The sequence below is a fragment of the Bacillus rossius genome, chromosome 2 (assembly GCF_032445375.1).
Source record: "Bacillus rossius redtenbacheri isolate Brsri chromosome 2, Brsri_v3, whole genome shotgun sequence".
Lineage (NCBI taxonomy): Eukaryota > Metazoa > Arthropoda > Insecta > Phasmatodea > Bacillidae > Bacillus > Bacillus rossius.
Genome location: NC_086331.1, coordinates 86,412,353 through 86,430,543, shown reverse-complemented (window position 1 = coordinate 86,430,543; position 18,191 = coordinate 86,412,353). Strand labels below are relative to the sequence as shown.

The following is an 18,191-nucleotide window of genomic DNA, read 5'->3' as shown; positions in this document are numbered from 1 at the left end:
CGTATTTCAATAATACTTATGTGTAGGCGAGCCTGAAACAAACAGTATAAAAAATTATTTCCAGTACAGATGGACTTCTAATCATTGATAGAAGTCCGTCTGTACGTCTATTTTATGTTAGATCGGTGGTCGATTTGACGCTCCAAAAAGAAGAGAGCAGAAGTCAGCATTGTCAATGCTGAATGCATGTGTTGCACAATCAACAGCCTAAAATAATACACTAGCGTCCAATTACCTATACCAGTATGGGCTATTATCTCGCTTAACAAACTGTGCCGTTAATTTGTAAATTCGACACAACATATTTTAAATTTTTATTATGATTTTAAATTTTTGTGTGGAAATTTTATTTGCTCTACTATAGTCTAATTTTAATTTGTTAGTCCGGTGTACTCCTCTGAGTTAAACTTTGTCTCAGTGCTCTGAAGCCCCTTTCCCATCGGCGTATCGGATATTTTGCTGGCCTAATCCCTGACTGGCAGACCGCTTACCATTTCCCCCGCCTTCAGTCACGCCTCAAGCCTGTAATATTATTTCTCTTCGTGACCCTAACTGCATAGGCAAGGCTGTAGCTTGCAGGCGACCAGTTCGCAGAGACGAGCTGAGATTCGCGTTTTTCATCACGTCGTAGTGTTATATTCGCCCCTCTGTAGCCACAACGGGGCATAGTTTCCCAACAGCGTTGCATTTTACCCCACCTCCCCCCCTTCTCAGTTCCAAGTAAGACCAATGACCGGTCGTAACCCCCTGGACACCAGTGACCGTTCTCAAGGTCTTCTCGCGAAAGCGAGTGGGCCAAAACTGATCACAAGCGCTTCCTAGCGACGAAGTCGCGAACTCCTCCGCTAGCTTACCCTGTAGGCCGCCAGAGTGTAGCACCAGACTGCGCCCTTTAACCCTTGGTTTAAGCAGACGACTTGGGCGAGTCGATTCTTTTTTATGTCAGACAGCCCTCGACAGGTAGCGCTAAAGTCGACGCAATGCTACCAGCTTCGAGACTTCAATCAGAGTTTTTTTTATGGCCCTCACTCGGGGAACTTCGGGACCTTTCGGTCCGGACTCCCAGTCCCCCCCTCCACTTTTGATTCAAGTTTTACTTTTAATTACGAGACGCGGTCTGCCGCGAGACAGATCAACTCGCGTCGCGTCTGCAGACAGACCTCCATCGAGTATCGGCGAATCGGCAGACTCTGCAAGATTTCATCCGACCGTTAACGACTATGTAGTCGCCTTGTATAAGGGATGCTATCCCTCAAGTTCATTCTAGTAGATTAGTCTGTCTGCATAGTTTAGTTATTTGCCTTAGAAATTTTTCTCTTTTAAATTTTAATCATGAAGAAATCATCCGCGTCCTGCCGCGCAATTCGCGAGCTCCAGACCCTTTCTGACTCCACGATGGCAGCGTGCTGGGCAACTCCCCTGTTTTGGTGAGTGATAATTCGCGAACCCTCCTTTTTTTTTTCCTTAAATATTTTTTTCCGGGCATTTTCTGCCCCATAGACTGCCTGTATACCAGTTCTAATCAGGTTTGATTTGGACTGTTGCAGACAGGGTCGATGACGGGGAGAGATTGATTGCTCTCATCTCGTGACAACCCCCCCTTTCTGTTCCGTGGGTCACATTCGAAGAAACGCTTCTACTACCCGACGTGATCGTTTGAAGACCCCGGGTGGTAATGTAAATTCAACATTTCCCCCTTACCTAGCTACGAACTATTTTAAGCGGATGCCCAAACCACCAGCGACCAGTGTTTTTCTCAAGAAAATGTAGAGCGAATAGAACTAATTATCAATGTAATCATCGGATCCATACAACTGTGGGTGTGAAACTTATAACGCAAATGTTTATATGTCAAACTAAGAATGTAAAGTGTTTAAAGATTCGCCGGCCGGCCCCATTTTCGTTTTTCTTTTGTTAATCTTCTGTTAAAACCTTGTGTGTGTAAAATAATGGAAATAAGATAATTCTTCAGGGCAAATAAAACAGGGAAACTATAGATCAAGTTAATCGTGTAGTTTTTATTTATTGATTTTATCGATCCATACCAACTTCCTCCTTGCTTGTTACAGGAAGTTCCTAAATTTTGTTTGTTCCCCAACTCGTGCCGCCTCTGGTAAATCCATTTATTCATTTAACTTATTTTTTTTGTTTCCAGCAAGTTTCCAAGGCTCCTTTTAATTAATTCAATATAATTCAATTTTGAGGCACGAGGGGCGTAACAAAACAGATATAACATTACGTGTAAACAAAATTGACTTGTACCCACTAACGTATAAAGAATGTTCAACGGCCAAGTCACACAACATTAACTATAATAATAAAGAAATCGCAGTAAGGAACCTTAGATTTGGCACGACTTTGTCTGGATTTCATTACTTTTTAGAGATAAACAAGTAGCTCCATCGAGACTTGGCTAATTGTTTTACAGAAAAAGGTTTTTGGTGGGATTATAACTTATAATGAAGAAATAAATGTCTTTACCAATGGCTAACAAAATGGAGAGTAATAATGTCATTCTGGTAATCTGGGCATGTCTGTTCAATTTTAAATTTAATTCAGTTGGAGCCAATTTATTGCAATTGGAGCTGTTGGAGCACTTGGAATAGTTGGAGCATTCTAGAACGTGGTGCTGTTGGAACACTTGTGGCCCTTAGAACATTGGAGTATTTGGGTAAATTGGAACACTTGGAAAATTGGAGTTGTTGGAGAATTGGAGCACTTGGGCTATTGGAGCACTTGGACACTTGGACCTGTTGCAGAATTGGAGCATTTGGTCAATCGGAGCATTGAAGATGTTAGTGCTCTTGAGCAAATTGAGCTGTTGGAGAATTGGATGACTTGGAGCTGTTGGAGCACTTGAGCAATTGGAGCATTGGGACACTTGGCTCAGTTGGAGTACTTGGAGCTGTTCGATCACTTGTGCAATTGAATCTGTGGGATAATTGAAGAACTTGGATCTGTTGGCGCACTTGGAGCTGATTTTGGATCACTTGGAACACTCGGAGAATTCGAGTACTTGTTGCTATTGGAGTTGTTGGAGCACTTGGAGCATTTCATGCACTTGGAGCTATTGGGGCACTTTGACAATTGGAGATGTTGGATCACTTTGGCAATTTGATGTGTTGGAGCACTTGGGAAATTGGGGCTGTTGGAGAATTGGATCACTTGGGCGATTGGAACATTGATTCTGTTGGAGCACTTGGGAAATTCGAGCTGTTTGAGAATTGTAGCATTTGGAGCTGTTGGAGCACTTGGAGCACTTAGGAAATTCGATGATTAGAGCTGATGGAGCACTGCAGCAATTGGATCTTATGGAGGATTAGAGCAGCTGGAGCAATTGGAGCTTCGTAAACATTTAGCCAAGTTTGAATATATTTTGTTTATCTTTAATTTATAGACAATAAAATAAATTAAAACATACTTTTTGGCTCGTGTATTAATGGAAAATGATTGTTGTTTTGACTCACGTCTTATACCAGTCGCTGCGAGTATTTATGTGATGTCCAGACGACGGAGTTTCCAGTCCTCGTCTGACTGCTGTGCAGTGCGAATCGACTCTCTTAAGTGCGTTCCCTGAGATTTATTGGTACTTGATTGTCGACATAAACGACCATTTTACCATCAGCAGTGGAAAACCTGATGGCATAGTCGACAAAAGCGGAGACTTCGATGGTATCGGAGATCTCGATGGCAGCGACGCCGACTGCAGCGCAGAACCCGATGGCATTTGTGAGAATAGCTGCGGAGGAGAAATAAACAAGTGCTGTTCTATCGGCTGACGTTTTGCCAGAAACCTTGGAGACTTCAATGAATGATGGACTTACATCGTGTCATTGCAAATATTGTGGTACGTCATTCACTACCACTTCAATTGCTCGCAGGCATGAAAGAGGCGGATTTCGGAATAATGCACCGAGAATACTGTTTCAGTGCAATAAGTGTGGTAAACTTATTTCACGGCGAAATGGTCTAAATCGACATTATGGATTATTCAATGGGTCAGTCAAGTGCAAGCAAGAACCTGTTTATTTAATATTAAAATGGCTGTTGTTTTAACTCGCGTCTCACGCCAGATGCTGCGAGTATATAGGCGAGTTCCAGGCGAGTTCCAGGCGATAAGAGACTCCGTCCAACTCTGGCTGTGGTGCAGTGTGGTTCGTCTTCTTTGACTCATCTCACATATTATTCTGGTATCTGGGAGATCTTGAGAATTTACGTCGACCTGGATGGAAGGTTTACCATCAACATCGCAGGACCCGATGACAGCATTGCTGTCAGTTCCAGAGATCTCGATGGCGAAGACGGTGGCGATGACGAAGCAGATCCTGTTGGGAACGGCATCAGCGGTTTCGCCTACTGTTTCATCAGAACAGGAGATTTTAACGCCGGCAGTGTCTTCAACAGCAGAACACTGAATGTCAATAGGTCAGTGACATCGATAAAGGACGCTGCAACTAACGATATTTTATCACCTGACTGTACGTACTGTACATCAGAAACATGAAAATTCGTGATTATGTAATACACAATTGTATTAATAACTCTGAACGCATTAAATATCAGTGCAACATGTGTTGTTCACAGGTTATACACTACGGAAGATAAAAAAAGACACAATTAGAATTGGGACAGACTATATGCGCATTCAACAGAATCAAACTGTTTATTCTGCGTCAAGACTTTAGTATACATTAAACTTGCATGGCATCTTGAAATATATCACTGCACTTTTAAAGAAATTGAGAACCCTATGCTGTGTAAAAAAATGGGGTAGTCAACTGTCATGCGAAACTGCTCTAAAAAGACATATCAAGACAAGTAAAAGACTCCCTTCGTACTCTTAGCAGACTGTATATACTGAGAAACCTTTGTAATTTATTTTTGTTTTTGTAGCAGAGAAGGAATTATGTTATAAATTTGTTATTTGTATTTTTTACATTTTTTGGTCCTGTCAGTTTTTTTGGCAATTTTAATTAAATAATAAATGTGTACTTAAAATTAATATTTTCCATCAGTCAAGGATCGAACCAAGCACTGTAACGATCGAATCAATCATTATTTGAAGGAGTGATATGTTTAATGATTTTTGGAGTTTTCCCCGAAATTCTAACTTAATAATTACAGATTTTCAAAATGCGGACAAATTTCAAGATTGTGGCGTGCCATGGAAATAAAGTATTACTTCATTCTAGCGGCTAAATATTAAACTAATATGGCGGCAACGCCCTCCTGCAGACAAAAACCATATGTGGGATTCCAGAAGGTGGGCTCCAGCAGACGAAAAAAAAGATGGCCATCATGATGTAATGTAATATCTGCTTTGGCATTAGTGTTAGGAGGTCAGTCTGGCGGTGGCTTCCGTGGAGTAAAGATCCGTCGCCATTTTTTAATTGAATGACCTCGCCGGTTCTAACCGAGGACTCCTAACTCAAAGACAAAATTAAGTTTTAATTAAAATCTTATTAATTAAATTTTTATAATTTTTAAATATTTTTTTCTCGATATTCTAGCATATAATATAGGAATTTTCAAGATGGTGGTCGTAACGAAAATTGCAACTAAATTGAGTGGGGAATTCAATTCCAAGATGGCGGGAAATTTTTACTTTAATTTTATTATTTTTTAAAATTGTTTAATAATTATGGATTTTCAATCAGGTAGCAATAACGAAAATTGCAATGTTAGGGACTGGAGTGTTTGATTCCAAGATGGCTGAATGTTCCAGAATTAAAAAAGTAGGAAACAAAATGACAGAAAAACAAAATGGCGATCCAAAATGGTCGCTGGGCTCAAGGTCTAAATCAAAGGTCCAGGTCATTTAAGATGGCCGCTTTACGTCAGATGGCAGTTGGTCATTGATCCCATCCACATCCACGTCCTGGACCTAGTACCAGAAGGAACATTGCTATATTACTCATTAGGGACATAAAACTATTGGACTGACTCCTGAGTTACGGCATTGCTACTCGTGTGGGACGGACTAAAGCTTAACGGTTAGGGCATACGACTCTCCTACCATGCTGCGAGAGGGGAAGGTGTGTAATACGCAGAGTGGAAAACAGGAAGGCTCTTTTGAATCTTGTCGCATTATAGCTGACAGGAATGTATATTGTTTATGATAAGTTGAGTGTACATTTTTATTTTGGGTAGCACTAAGTACCTATAGCCATTTCTATGGTCCAGAAACCATACTATCAATGCTTTGGATTTTTGTTTCCCAAAAAGACACAGTGAGTGGAATAAATAGGGAACTGAATAGAAAAGTTTGTCAGGGGTGTTAAGAGGGTGAGGTCAAATGAAAGAGGTGCCACGAGGACATAGCGGTGTTTAATTGCCGAAAAGGAAAGAGAGTAAAGGAAGACGTAAACAATTGAAAGCAAATTTAAAGGTTTAAGTGCAGTTGTATATGTTAGTCTGTATTTTGTCGAGTTGATAACGAAATGCGGCACAATTTTTATTGGGTTCTCGATGTGACTTTAACTTTATACTGTTGACGATGTGCGCGCCTTAGTAAATTCTTGCGAAATATTAATTTCTTTATTGTCATTCAGAAACAATTCAGCTCGTTGCTTAAAAATGGAATAATAGAGCACAAAAAGGTACAATTAAAAGTTTTTCCATTTTTTTTACTTTCGTGATGAAATGGTTTCCCCCCCCCCCCCCCCCCCCCTTCAGAATAACGCAGTGACAAACGCTTAAGTGGAATAGCAGTACATGATAAAGTAAAATATATGTTTTTACTTGACATTTTTGAATTTGTGGAATTTTTTTTAACGAAATGAAATTTCGTATAGTCTTAAGTAGGATGTCTAGTGTTATGATATTTTTTTTGAAATAGTCCAAACATTTAATTGTAAAAAAATTTAAAAAAAAACCTTAAAGTCTTTTGAAATTTTTCCGAATGTCAAGTAAATATGCAATGGTCACATTCAATGTCCAGTGTTGTCTGCCAAGGTCACAACTTTCAAGATCTCGAATTTTCTTCCATCATACAGACATCTTACATACTGGCAGGCACCTTATACATATACACATATATATAAATCGTCCTAAGTATTAAGTGCCTATGCGATTGAATCCCGGGTAGAGCACGTGATGGTTTATGTTATGCTTTAATAAATAATAAAGGATTGGAATCATGAAAGCGATATGTTATTATTATTCAGAACGTTTAGATTCTAAAAAAAGAAAATGTATAAATACTTGTTTGTTTAAATACGTTAGGATTGGTTTATAAATTAAGAAATGGTTAAAACAAAACATTTAATTGAGTGAACATTTATATTAAATCATGTTTTTAACACTACATTATCTTATAATATCTTAAATAAAATTACTACGTGAATATATTAAAATGATTGTAATATGTTATGGCGAAAACAAATAATAAATATATTATTTTAGCATTGATTTAATTTACAATATTTTGATTTTTGTTTCAGGGCTCCTACGGAATCGTCAAGTTGGCGTACAACGAGGAAGACGAATCTCTCTATGTAAGACAATTTTCCTTTTCAAACACTTTAAAATATAATATACCTTAATAGACACAGTACTACATTATAAAATTTTTAAAATTTATTCCGCTTTATGGATGTATTTAGAGGACAAAACCATTATAAAGCTATCGTCGCTGATGATTCAGAAGAGGCAACTATCTTTTCTGGTGATCAGTGCAATGTTAAAGAAAGGGAAAAGTTTATCATATATTTAATAATGTAAGCATTGAGGTACTGTCGTGCTATTATTTTTATCATGCGGATCTGCGTAGTGCAGTTGGTGGAAGCGCCAACTTTTGATCAAGAGATTTTGGGTTCGAGACCTGGTAATGCATAAATATTATTATTGACATTCCTTTTTAAAATTTTAGGCTTTTGTTAAGTTTAGTTTGTATTTAACCCCAATCAGCCTAAAGGCGTAGTATCGGATACGTTTAAAAGTTAAGGGTCAATAATTAATTTCAAAACCACTAACAAACGTGTATACGTGAGTATATATTAAATGTTATTTTTTTTTAAATTATAATTTGTTTTGTTCATGGGGTACGCACGGGAATGTTTATTAAAGTTAAAAAATTAATAAATTAAATCAAAGCACGTGACAGTTTAGGACGGTATTTATATAACCAGCCTACTGCTATGAAGTCATTTTGCACGTGTATTTGAAAGGCGTTACGTCAGAGCTGTGTTGTTTCCAATATGAAAACAACTCACATGTGATCTTCATATGCTATCAAGGATAGTCGTTGCAAAGTTAGTGCTGTGTTGATGTACCATAGTGCAACAACTCTCCATGTGCATGCACTATGCTATCAAGGATAGTCGTTGCAACATCATCTCAATCTTACACGAGAACTCTCAATGTTAGCCAGGATAGACGTTGCAATGTCAGTGCTGTGTCAGTAAGCCATGATATAGCAACAACTCATACGTAGAGACCGAAAAAAAAATCGCGGGTCAATGACCTCCAGGATAGACTCCAATATCCTATACACACTAGGGCAAATGCCAACTGTTCATTGGCTGCTGACTTGTGAGTTGTCTCGACTGGGTGGCCTGTGATTCGACAATTCTATGAGTGAGGGTCTCTAATTGGTCCTCAGTCCTCCAGATTAACAGTGAACCAATGACAGAAGCAGCACTAAGGTATAATTATTTGAATTTTAGCATAACACGAAATAAACCCGCGAATTTTTCAGGTCTCTACTCATACGTAAGCACGCACTATGCTAGTCAGGATAGTTTTTGCAACATCGAACATCTCTTCTCTGCGTATAAACAGGATGTGAGCAACAATGATATTTCAGAAGCCACTTCAAACGACGAGTGTGAGGTAAGCCAGCGCTGATATGGTGGCACGCCATAGAGCGAGGGACGTACTGCTGAAATCAATTGAAAGAGTTGGAAACTATTAGCAAATTGCTGTAAATGTTATTTTTTTATGGTAATTTAAATTTAAAATTTTATTTTTTATATATATTTTTTTGTTATTTTGAGACAAAATTTGCTAATTTTTTACATACATTATTTTTTATAGCTGAATTCTTATAATATGTCGTTCATTTATTTACTAGATCCCGTTTATGAAATTACCGCAAAGCTGCTACGCTTTATGGATCGAAGTATTCACAATTGTGTTACAAAATGTATCGTTTCCTAGAAAGGAATAACTCTGTATTCATCACTGCTATGATCGTCAGTACGGTCTAAAACTATTATTACTTCGTTCAGCTCAAAATCTTAATGCACATCTGTGTTGTGAAAGTTTCCGAGATATTAACTGTTAGAGCGTTAAAGCATGTTAATGCACCTTTCAGCAAAAGCGCTTAAAAACAAAAGACTGCATGCAACTTAAAAACAAATGAACATTTTAAACTTTTTTAAAGCTGATACAAAGCCTAAAAATATTATATACCACAATACTAAAAATAAAAATTGACTGTCCAAACAATCATCATAATTTTTTGATATAAGTTCGAATTAGAATATTTGCATTTTGATTATACGTATATATACAAAAGGAACTCGATTAACCGGAGTAATGGAGGAAAGTCACCACGGATAAGCAAAAATCACGCATAATCGAATTCAAATGTATTTAGCTTATACAATACAGCATAATGTACAAGTATTACTGACACTGATGATTTATTTTTAAATATATGTATGAATGAAATTATTTGTAATGAGTGTGAGTGTGCCGAGTTCAACGAAGGGCAGGAAGAGATTCTAGGAAGGAAGGTCAGTTGTCCCGCACTTGTAATCCAGCTTAACCTGGACTAGTATTTCTTCTCACGAGCAATTCTAGTCCGTTTCTTTGTCCGTTCGTTTCTACTTTTAATATGTAGTTTTTAGTTTTCCTCCTTTCTTGTCCCCTTCCATAATGAATTACACTTCGCGGGATTGATCTCTCTCCACCCCCCACCCCCCAAACAAAAAAGTTAAATTTTTATTTGAGAACCCAGTTAACCGAATTCCCGGTTAATAGGGTCACGGATAATCTAGGTTCTACTCATTCAGGAATTTTCCTTCAAAAATAATATTTTTTCATATTTTCATACTTCTGCCGTGGCTCTGGATACGCGCCTGAGACATTGCTAACATGTTTTTTGTACTTAACCAACGAAGTGTGATATTTGTAAATATATGCAGTCATGAGTATTTTATTTTTAAAATTTTAGAATTTTAATATTATGTGTTAATTAAATTGTACAAAAAGTTAATTTCCCACTAATAGATTAAAATGTCAATTTTATGGGCAATCGTTCTGGAAAAATTAGATATGTACTTATTTTTCCAGTCGCTATTAATTTGTTCGCGATGTGCGCCAAGTCACCGCGTGTGAATAAATTGTATTCAAGTCTCTGAGATTGAACGAGTTAGGGCCCAACGTCTAAGCGGCGTCGATGACGTAGGTGACGAAGGGCGTGGATGAGGTGAGGACGGAGCATTGGTGGAATTGACTAGGGGAAACAGGAGTAACCTGCGAATCACTCCCTTCCCCCCCCCCCTCCCGTGCTGACGGCAACGTCCACCACGTTTTCCACTTCTTGAAAAAAAAATACCTCGATCCCCGTGGTTTCCTTTAATCTGGCGATTTTCCCGACTTGGCTGTTGTGTGGACGTATGTGCAGCGACAAAAAGGTGACATTCGGAAATAACTTAGCTCTTAGACAAAATAGAACGCGTTCACCGAATTCAACGTCACAAGAAGAAACAAAAAGCTCGTGTTAAAAAAAAGACCAAATCAACGTCGTATTTCACTAATGAATCATAATAACGGTTTTTATGAAAAATAAACAAGTGTTTTTATACTTGAATCAATGCGGATAACACAAAACAAAAGTGACCTGATATACGAGAAAGACAATAAGCAGTGAAGAATCTAAGCTGCAAGGTGTGTAGCGCGAAAATATGAAGCTTGTAATCAAGTTTACTTTGAAAGACATCTTAATGGATGACAAAGCACTTTTTTTTTATGATTGGCAGCGTGAAATAACGGTGACACTAAGAGGTGTAAGAAATTTATTGGGATGAAAAAAAATAAAAAGATAGCATTAAGAAGCATTAAGAGAATGGTGTATTGCTGTAAAGGGGGGGGGGGGGGTGGAAGGAACTTAGCTCGATTTGCTGAGCGGGAGGACAATGAGAAATGGCAGCCGGGCATATTATCACTCTAGCACATCACTGAGGTATACATTTCTCACTGTCAGTTGTCTGGAAGTGGCAGCGTCTGCTTGGAATATCTCTCCCTCCCTCAATTCCCTTCCACCCCTCCACTCCACCCCGCACATCCTGGCCCGTCCCTCTTTGGCCTTCAAGTGTACGACCTCTTCCGAGAAGTTTCATTTCAAGGCCATCTTTTGAAGCGTGAGCAAAAAAAAAAAAAGAGTGATCCTCGAACCCTACGTTGTTAAAAATTGAGTTATAAATCTGTTACCTGTTTGGGACGCAAACTTTATTTACCCGCATGAACAATAAAAGATTTTCTATCGTGTAAAGAAAAGCACACAAAATATAAATCAAATCTATAAAAAACAAGAGAAATAGCACAAAGCATATACTAGCTACAAGCAATAATCGTCTGTCATATTATCACGATTTTTTCGGTTCTAAGGCCGGTGTCACGCTATACCTTCATGCCGCTGCGGCTAAAACTTTCACAGCATTTTTTTGCTTTCGACCTCTTTTCTAAGTGTACACAATGCGGGTCTCTTAAAAATGTACTGAAAAAATTTATCAAAATCGAACATGTAAGCAATTTATCAAGAAGAAATCACGGATTAGAAACCGGCAACCGCATTGGGTGATAACCGGCCTCAAGATATTCCAATATAGTTACCATAACTTAAATTATCTCGTCCCACATCTGATGTCTGCTAAGAGTATACTAGATTTTTTTGAAATTGCCAGTTCATTATCTTTATTTCTATGATTATTGATGGAATTTATCATTAATCTACTTGTTTTTATTCGAGCGGCTAAGATGGGCGCAACTTACGATTCAGTTCTATGATATTGGTTTAATCCTTTGGCTTAAATCTTTTTATCATACATGCATTTTTTTTCTTTCTTTGCCATTAAACCTTTTTTTTTATGTGGTCAGGGATCATGCATAAATTCTTCATTCTGTATTTCCATATATGACACCTTCCTCTTCTCCGACTAATTACTCGCTTAACCGATCTTTTATCTTGTCTACTTATATCTTCTTGCCCCGAAATTATATAGTCCTTGAATCTTCTGCTTTTTGTCTGTCTACAAGCACCCTCTTATTCTCTTAACTTATCCTCTTACTGCAATTCATATTTTCTTATACTTAAGTCAATTTCTACTTCAAGTTCATGCTTGTTTCTAAATCCACTGTTATTTGCCATAATTGTCTTTAACTTTCGCAAAATTTTCTTCTTTTGCATTAGTAATCTTCTCTCTTGGTTCTTTCGTCGTGTTCTATTATATTTCTAATATTTTTTGCAAGCATCTTCTTCTATTTAACTTCTCATATTTCTTATTTCTTCCCGCACGCCAGCCTGAAGCCACAAGATGCTTTTCAAGTACGCAAATAGCCATTCGTTAAAGGGGAGTCTTTGCTGTCAGCCTTCCTTCGATTTACATGCGACAACTTGCCTTGGCCAGCGGATGACATTGCGTTTCTTTTCCATCCGCGTGTCCATGGAAAAAAATAGTGTTTGCTGTACCTTTTTGTTTCCTTCGAGAAGAATCGAATATTTCGTTCCACGCGTGAACCTGAAACATGGTGGCCCCATCCAACTCCATAGCTTGCAATGCACGACTTGCTAACACAATTCGTGCGGACGGTTTATAAACCAATGTGAAACATTTATCGCTGTGCGCAATCAAAAGGGACACGATTTTATGGTGATTTGCGACAAAGCCGACATAACACTGAATTTTGGGCCAGTATATAACATCAAAATGCTGATCACTGCATGAAAAATAAAATGGGGAAAAAAATATTTAGGCTAATTGAAACGTTGTTCTTAAATATATAAAATACAGATTGTATCATTATTTTGGTATGCAGTTTATAACAAAATAAATGTAATGAGAAGATTTTGAAATTATTTTTGTTTTTAGATTATATTGCATTAATATTTTTTAAAATTATTTTAAAGTCTAGCTTATACCTATTATTATTGACATGTCCGGTGATATTTTATTTTCATTTGAAAACATCTGCGTTATATTAATAAAAAAAATATTTAATGAACAAATAGATTGTATCGTAATTTAAATGACGCTATTTCGGTGAACATAAGAAGTATATATTTTAATGTCCTGCGCCAGGAGTAAGAGTGAGGAGCGAGGAAACGGTTCACTTTGGATTCTGACGTCATGGCGGCCGTCTTGGATGACCTTGTCCTTGACCTTCCAACTTTGCCAACAATTACACAAAATTTGCCAATAATGCACCGAAATTTACAGTTTTTAAGAAAAATATCCGTCAAAATATATAAGAAAATTAAATTAAAAAATTCTATTTATGAGGGAAAAATCCATAAAAACTTAGAATATTAAAAAAATCCTCAAAGTGGCTTAATTTCCTCATCTAAAGCCGCCCTAAGCCACTGATGTCATGACCTTGGCAATAAGGATGTAATGGCCGCCCTTTTAAATTGTGATGTAACCAATGCAATCATTGTTATGGCAGCTATATCGAAAATACGAATTAATTATGCTATAAAATAGTGAAAAAATTTTAAATTTATAAAACATATAAAAAATTGATTAAAAACATTCAGCCTTTTGAAAGTAATCCGCCATCTTAAAAATCCAAATTTTTATGTTATAAAATCAGAAAAAATTTAAAATTAAAGAAATATTCTGTATGATAAAATATAAAAAAATAAGTTACGCCATTTTGAAATTATGAAGTCACATCCACCATTTTGAAAACCGTGAAAATTATCCCAGAAAAATTAAAACATTTTTCAAATTTAATAAAAAAAAAATTATATTATAATTTTTAAAAAATTTTAATTGTAAACACACTTGTTTTTTGAAGACCTCCTATAGAACTCAGCAAGACCAAAAATAATGGCGATGGAACCATCCTCTATGAAAGCAAACGACGAACTGACATCCAATAAGTAATGCCAATATATATATATATATGTATATATATATACACATATATATCGCCAGCTAGTAAGATGTCACGTCTGCCATCTTGTTTTCGTCTGCTGAAGACCGCCATCAAGGATCCGATTTATTGTTTTCGTCTGCTAGATGGCGCTACCACCATGTTAGTTTAATATTCACCCGCGAGAGGGCAGTAATTATTTATTGCCAGGACGCCCGTAATCTTGTCGGCCGTCTTGGCCACCATCTTGGAAATCTGTATTTATTTAACTATAAATTCGGGGAAAGTTCCAAAATTTATAATAAAAAACATATTACAATAATGTTTGCTTCGATCGATACCTGAACGATACAAAAAAAGGTAATTATAGGAAAAATATATATTCAATTAAATATTGAAGGCTTTTAAGGCTTGTAAGGCCTTCATGTCTAACAGGATTTTAAGGCTAGGGCCCCCATGGGCATGGATGCGGATACGCCGCATACGCAACCAGGAGGGGCGTTAGAGTGTTAGCTATACACAGGGGCTGAGGCTACCCATCCCAGCATATGCACCACCTCCAGCTCCCTACCCCACTCAGCTGACCAGAAATTGGATGCTCCCTTAGCCCTCTGGAGTTGTCATCACTTCTGGCGCCTACCCCAGTCTCGGCTTAGGGCAGCTTGTAGATGAGGAATTTAAGCCTCTTTGAGGTTTTTTCGAATCTCAAATTTTTAAATTTTTTATAAATTTTTTAACAATATTAGGTCAAATGACTTTAGGTCAAATATCTTTATGCCAAACGACTTTAGGAGAAATAATTTTAGGTCAAATGACTTTAGGCCAAACAAAATTATGTCAAATGGCTTTAGGCCAAATATTTTTAGGCCAAATTATTTTAGGTCAAATAAGTTTCCGAAAATTATTTTAGGTCAAATGATTTTAGGCCAAACAATTTTTGGTCATTTAGTAGAAAGTAACTTTATTTCTGGCAAAAGGAAGTGCTTGCACATTTAGCTCTCTCTATCTCTATCCATCTACCACACTCTTCGAACATTCGAAATGGCTAGAAAACTTAAAATAAGTTTAGTGGATTAAACACTGATGAACTTTTCTGTTCGCAAGTTTTTTGTTTGCTTGTTATTTACATATTGCTTCTCTGGCGATTATTTTAATAAGCGAAATGAGTAAATGATTATTTTATTTTCTGGTTAATTCGTTCTATAAATACCCCGTTCCTGGAAAAGTCTAATAATGTGCACCACATGTTTTATGTGAGTGTCTTGTCATACTGTCCTTTTCACAATTGTGTGGTTCGAGTTGAGTGAACCAGAATAAATTAATAAATAACATGAGTAAGACTTGTTTAACTATATTTTACTTAGGTGATAGGTAAATTTCCCTAATAAAGAACTAACAGTATCAGTATCAGTATCCAGTACCTAACTGAATACATAAAACCAATTGAGTCGTCCAGTTGCAAAACTCGTCATGTCCAAAAAAAATGGAGCTGGTACTACCAATATTTGCAGGAAAAAAAAACTAAATCGATTTACAATACACACATATCTCATAACTCGTTTTTTCCATGCTTATTTGAGTGATGAATTTTAGCAACTCCAGCAAATCTCGTCATATCCACAGGCTATAATGCTGCATAAGCTGTTATGTTCATACAGTAAAACCGCTGCATAATTCGTCTTGTCCCATACATACCCTTCAGCTATCTGTTAAACGGTTGCAAAACTCGTTTTGTCCAATATTCACTATAGCTTAACACTATACTGTGCTTTACACGTAAATTTGATATTTTTGTTACATACCAAAGATACCAGACCAAGCTGCCTACTATTTACGGCAAATGTACTTATACAATTTCACTCTCTATCAGGGTACTTCTAAAGATCCTCAAGGTAAAGATAAAACATTTGCGTATGTTTGGGTGGAAAATGAATACCCCAAGGGATCTAATTAAGTGGCATCTGCTGTTTACCACAGGCTGACTTCTAGTGACCTATCAAGTTACCATACTCTTAAATTGGTGGCTGACGGGTGTGGAGGTCAAAATAAGAACAAGATTTTGATTGGTATGTTAGGAAAGTTTTTATCGCAAGATGTCCCATCCTGAATTAAGGAAGTACAGGTGATTTTTCCAGTAGTGGGGCATTCATTCATCCCCCCGACAGGGTTTTTGGTCATATTTAAGCTGATGTTAAGAAACATTCTACCCTTCTAACTGACGCAAGTTACATTAAGATAATAGAATCGCATGCAACTGTCATCCGACTGGGAAAAGACTGTCCTGTGTTAGGGTGGAAAGAGGCTGTATCTCAGGTAACAAAAGAGCCTGTATCATGGCATTTTAGGTTGAAACCTTGTAAAAGGATTATACTTCGAAAAACCAAAGCAGGCAGCTGTGTAGTGAGAGGTGAGATGAACTATAACGTGAACACTGGGGAAGGTAAAAGCATTCTGAAACGTGGAAAATTGTTCTGTTCCATGTCACCTAAAGTAACAGATGTAGGGACAACATTGAAGAAAGAAAAGATTAAAGATCTAAATACTCTGGTAACCAAGCACTTTGGAGCAAGTTGGATGGAAAATGAAGAATTAGTTTTCTTTAAGAACGTTTTCCAGCAACAGGAAGGTTATTGATTACAACTCTGATTTTGGAGACATTTTCGAAGAGAGTGAGGGCTTGGTTCTTTAAGAAAATCTGATGGGGCTGGTATGTGTCTTAACATTATTCTTTATACACTGATTTGAAATCAAAATTTAAATTTTTCTAGAATAAAAATGTATTCAATGATACTTTAGTTCATATTAAAATATTTTGTCTAGACTAAGTCTTTGGTTTTCTCATTCAAAACCACATCTTGATGCAAAATTTAAATATCTCAACTGACGCAAAACTCGCCATGTCCTTCAAAATTCTGCAAAACCCATTATGTCCAAACATTTTTATTAATTTTTGAAAGATCTATGTATTTAATTTTATTGTAGCTTTGTGATTAGAAGAAGAATGCCATGTAGTATTTATAGGGGAAAACTCATATATCTGGCTTTACTACAAATTAATTGATAGTTTTTCGCCCTTTCTGAACATTTTCTTTATTTGCACATGACGAGTTCTGCAACTGGACGACACAATTGTAAACATAACATCAATAAACAACATGGAAACTATCTTTGGTCTACCATCTGGCGATCTCGGGTTCGGTCCAGCGGGTGATCCTGTCAAGTTAAGTAGCGTATCAACTAGATGGCGCTGCAGCACATCAACTTCTATCTTCACTAGCAGAACCATATCTACCGGATTCTGCTAATTAGCTATAAAATGCTCCAATCAGGCTTTAAAGCGGAAAAATTATATTGCGATACAAAAGTTACTTGCTGCAAAAATTTTTTTGTAGATATAAAAAACATTTTCCAATACAAAGTCAGTAGTTGTAGCCAACATTTTTCAAAGAGAGATGCACCAACTTGTAAAAAAAAAAACTTTCACTCAATCAGTATTTTTTTGTGTATTTAAATTTCTCATCTTACTGAGTGCATGCACTATTGGCTTAACTCGACAAATTATTTAACACGTAAATGGGATCCAGTTGTGACATGGAGAACAAACTGGCGCTACTTTCTAAGCAACACATAGGTTTCATCAGTAGCGGTTGTGAAAATGCATGTTGCCATTATCAACTGTAGGGCACAGAAAATATATCTTGTTACTTTATGTCGGTAATCCAAATGTTCTGTTGTGCACACACTGTAACAGCGATAATTAGAAGAATAAAAGACAACAGATAAGCGTAATAAAAGTCTCATCTAAATTACAGTACAATAATTAAATGCAAACATTACCATCTATAATTTAACCCAAAGCATCTCGAAAATAATTTCTTTTAGATTTATTGGAAATGTATTTTATTCACGCACTAGTAATTTCACATTAATTTGTGTTTTCTTGTAACCAAAACAATAATACTCTATATAAACAAAGTGTAGGATAGTACTTAAAAATAACAAAGAATTTGTTCAAAAAAATGGCCTTCCAAAAACTGTCTCAACTGTTTGTTAAATAAAATGCTTTTTGTTTAATTTATTGTTTAGTA

The 18,191-nt window shown here is 36.8% G+C and overlaps 1 protein-coding gene across 5 annotated transcripts in view; it reads left to right on the top strand.

The window, feature by feature from the left end:
• The window catches only part of LOC134529434 (calcium/calmodulin-dependent protein kinase kinase 2), a 466,877-nt gene that overhangs the window by 230,051 nt on the left and 218,635 nt on the right, over positions 1-18,191 (top strand). For all 5 annotated transcript variants that reach the window (XR_010074576.1, XM_063363521.1, XM_063363520.1 and 2 more), the window contains one exon: positions 7,443-7,496. Coding sequence is in view for 4 of the 5 variants with exons in the window: in XM_063363521.1 (XP_063219591.1) it covers positions 7,443-7,496 (54 nt within the window). In the remaining variant the exon portion in view is untranslated. The remainder of the gene's footprint in view (positions 1-7,442; positions 7,497-18,191) is intronic.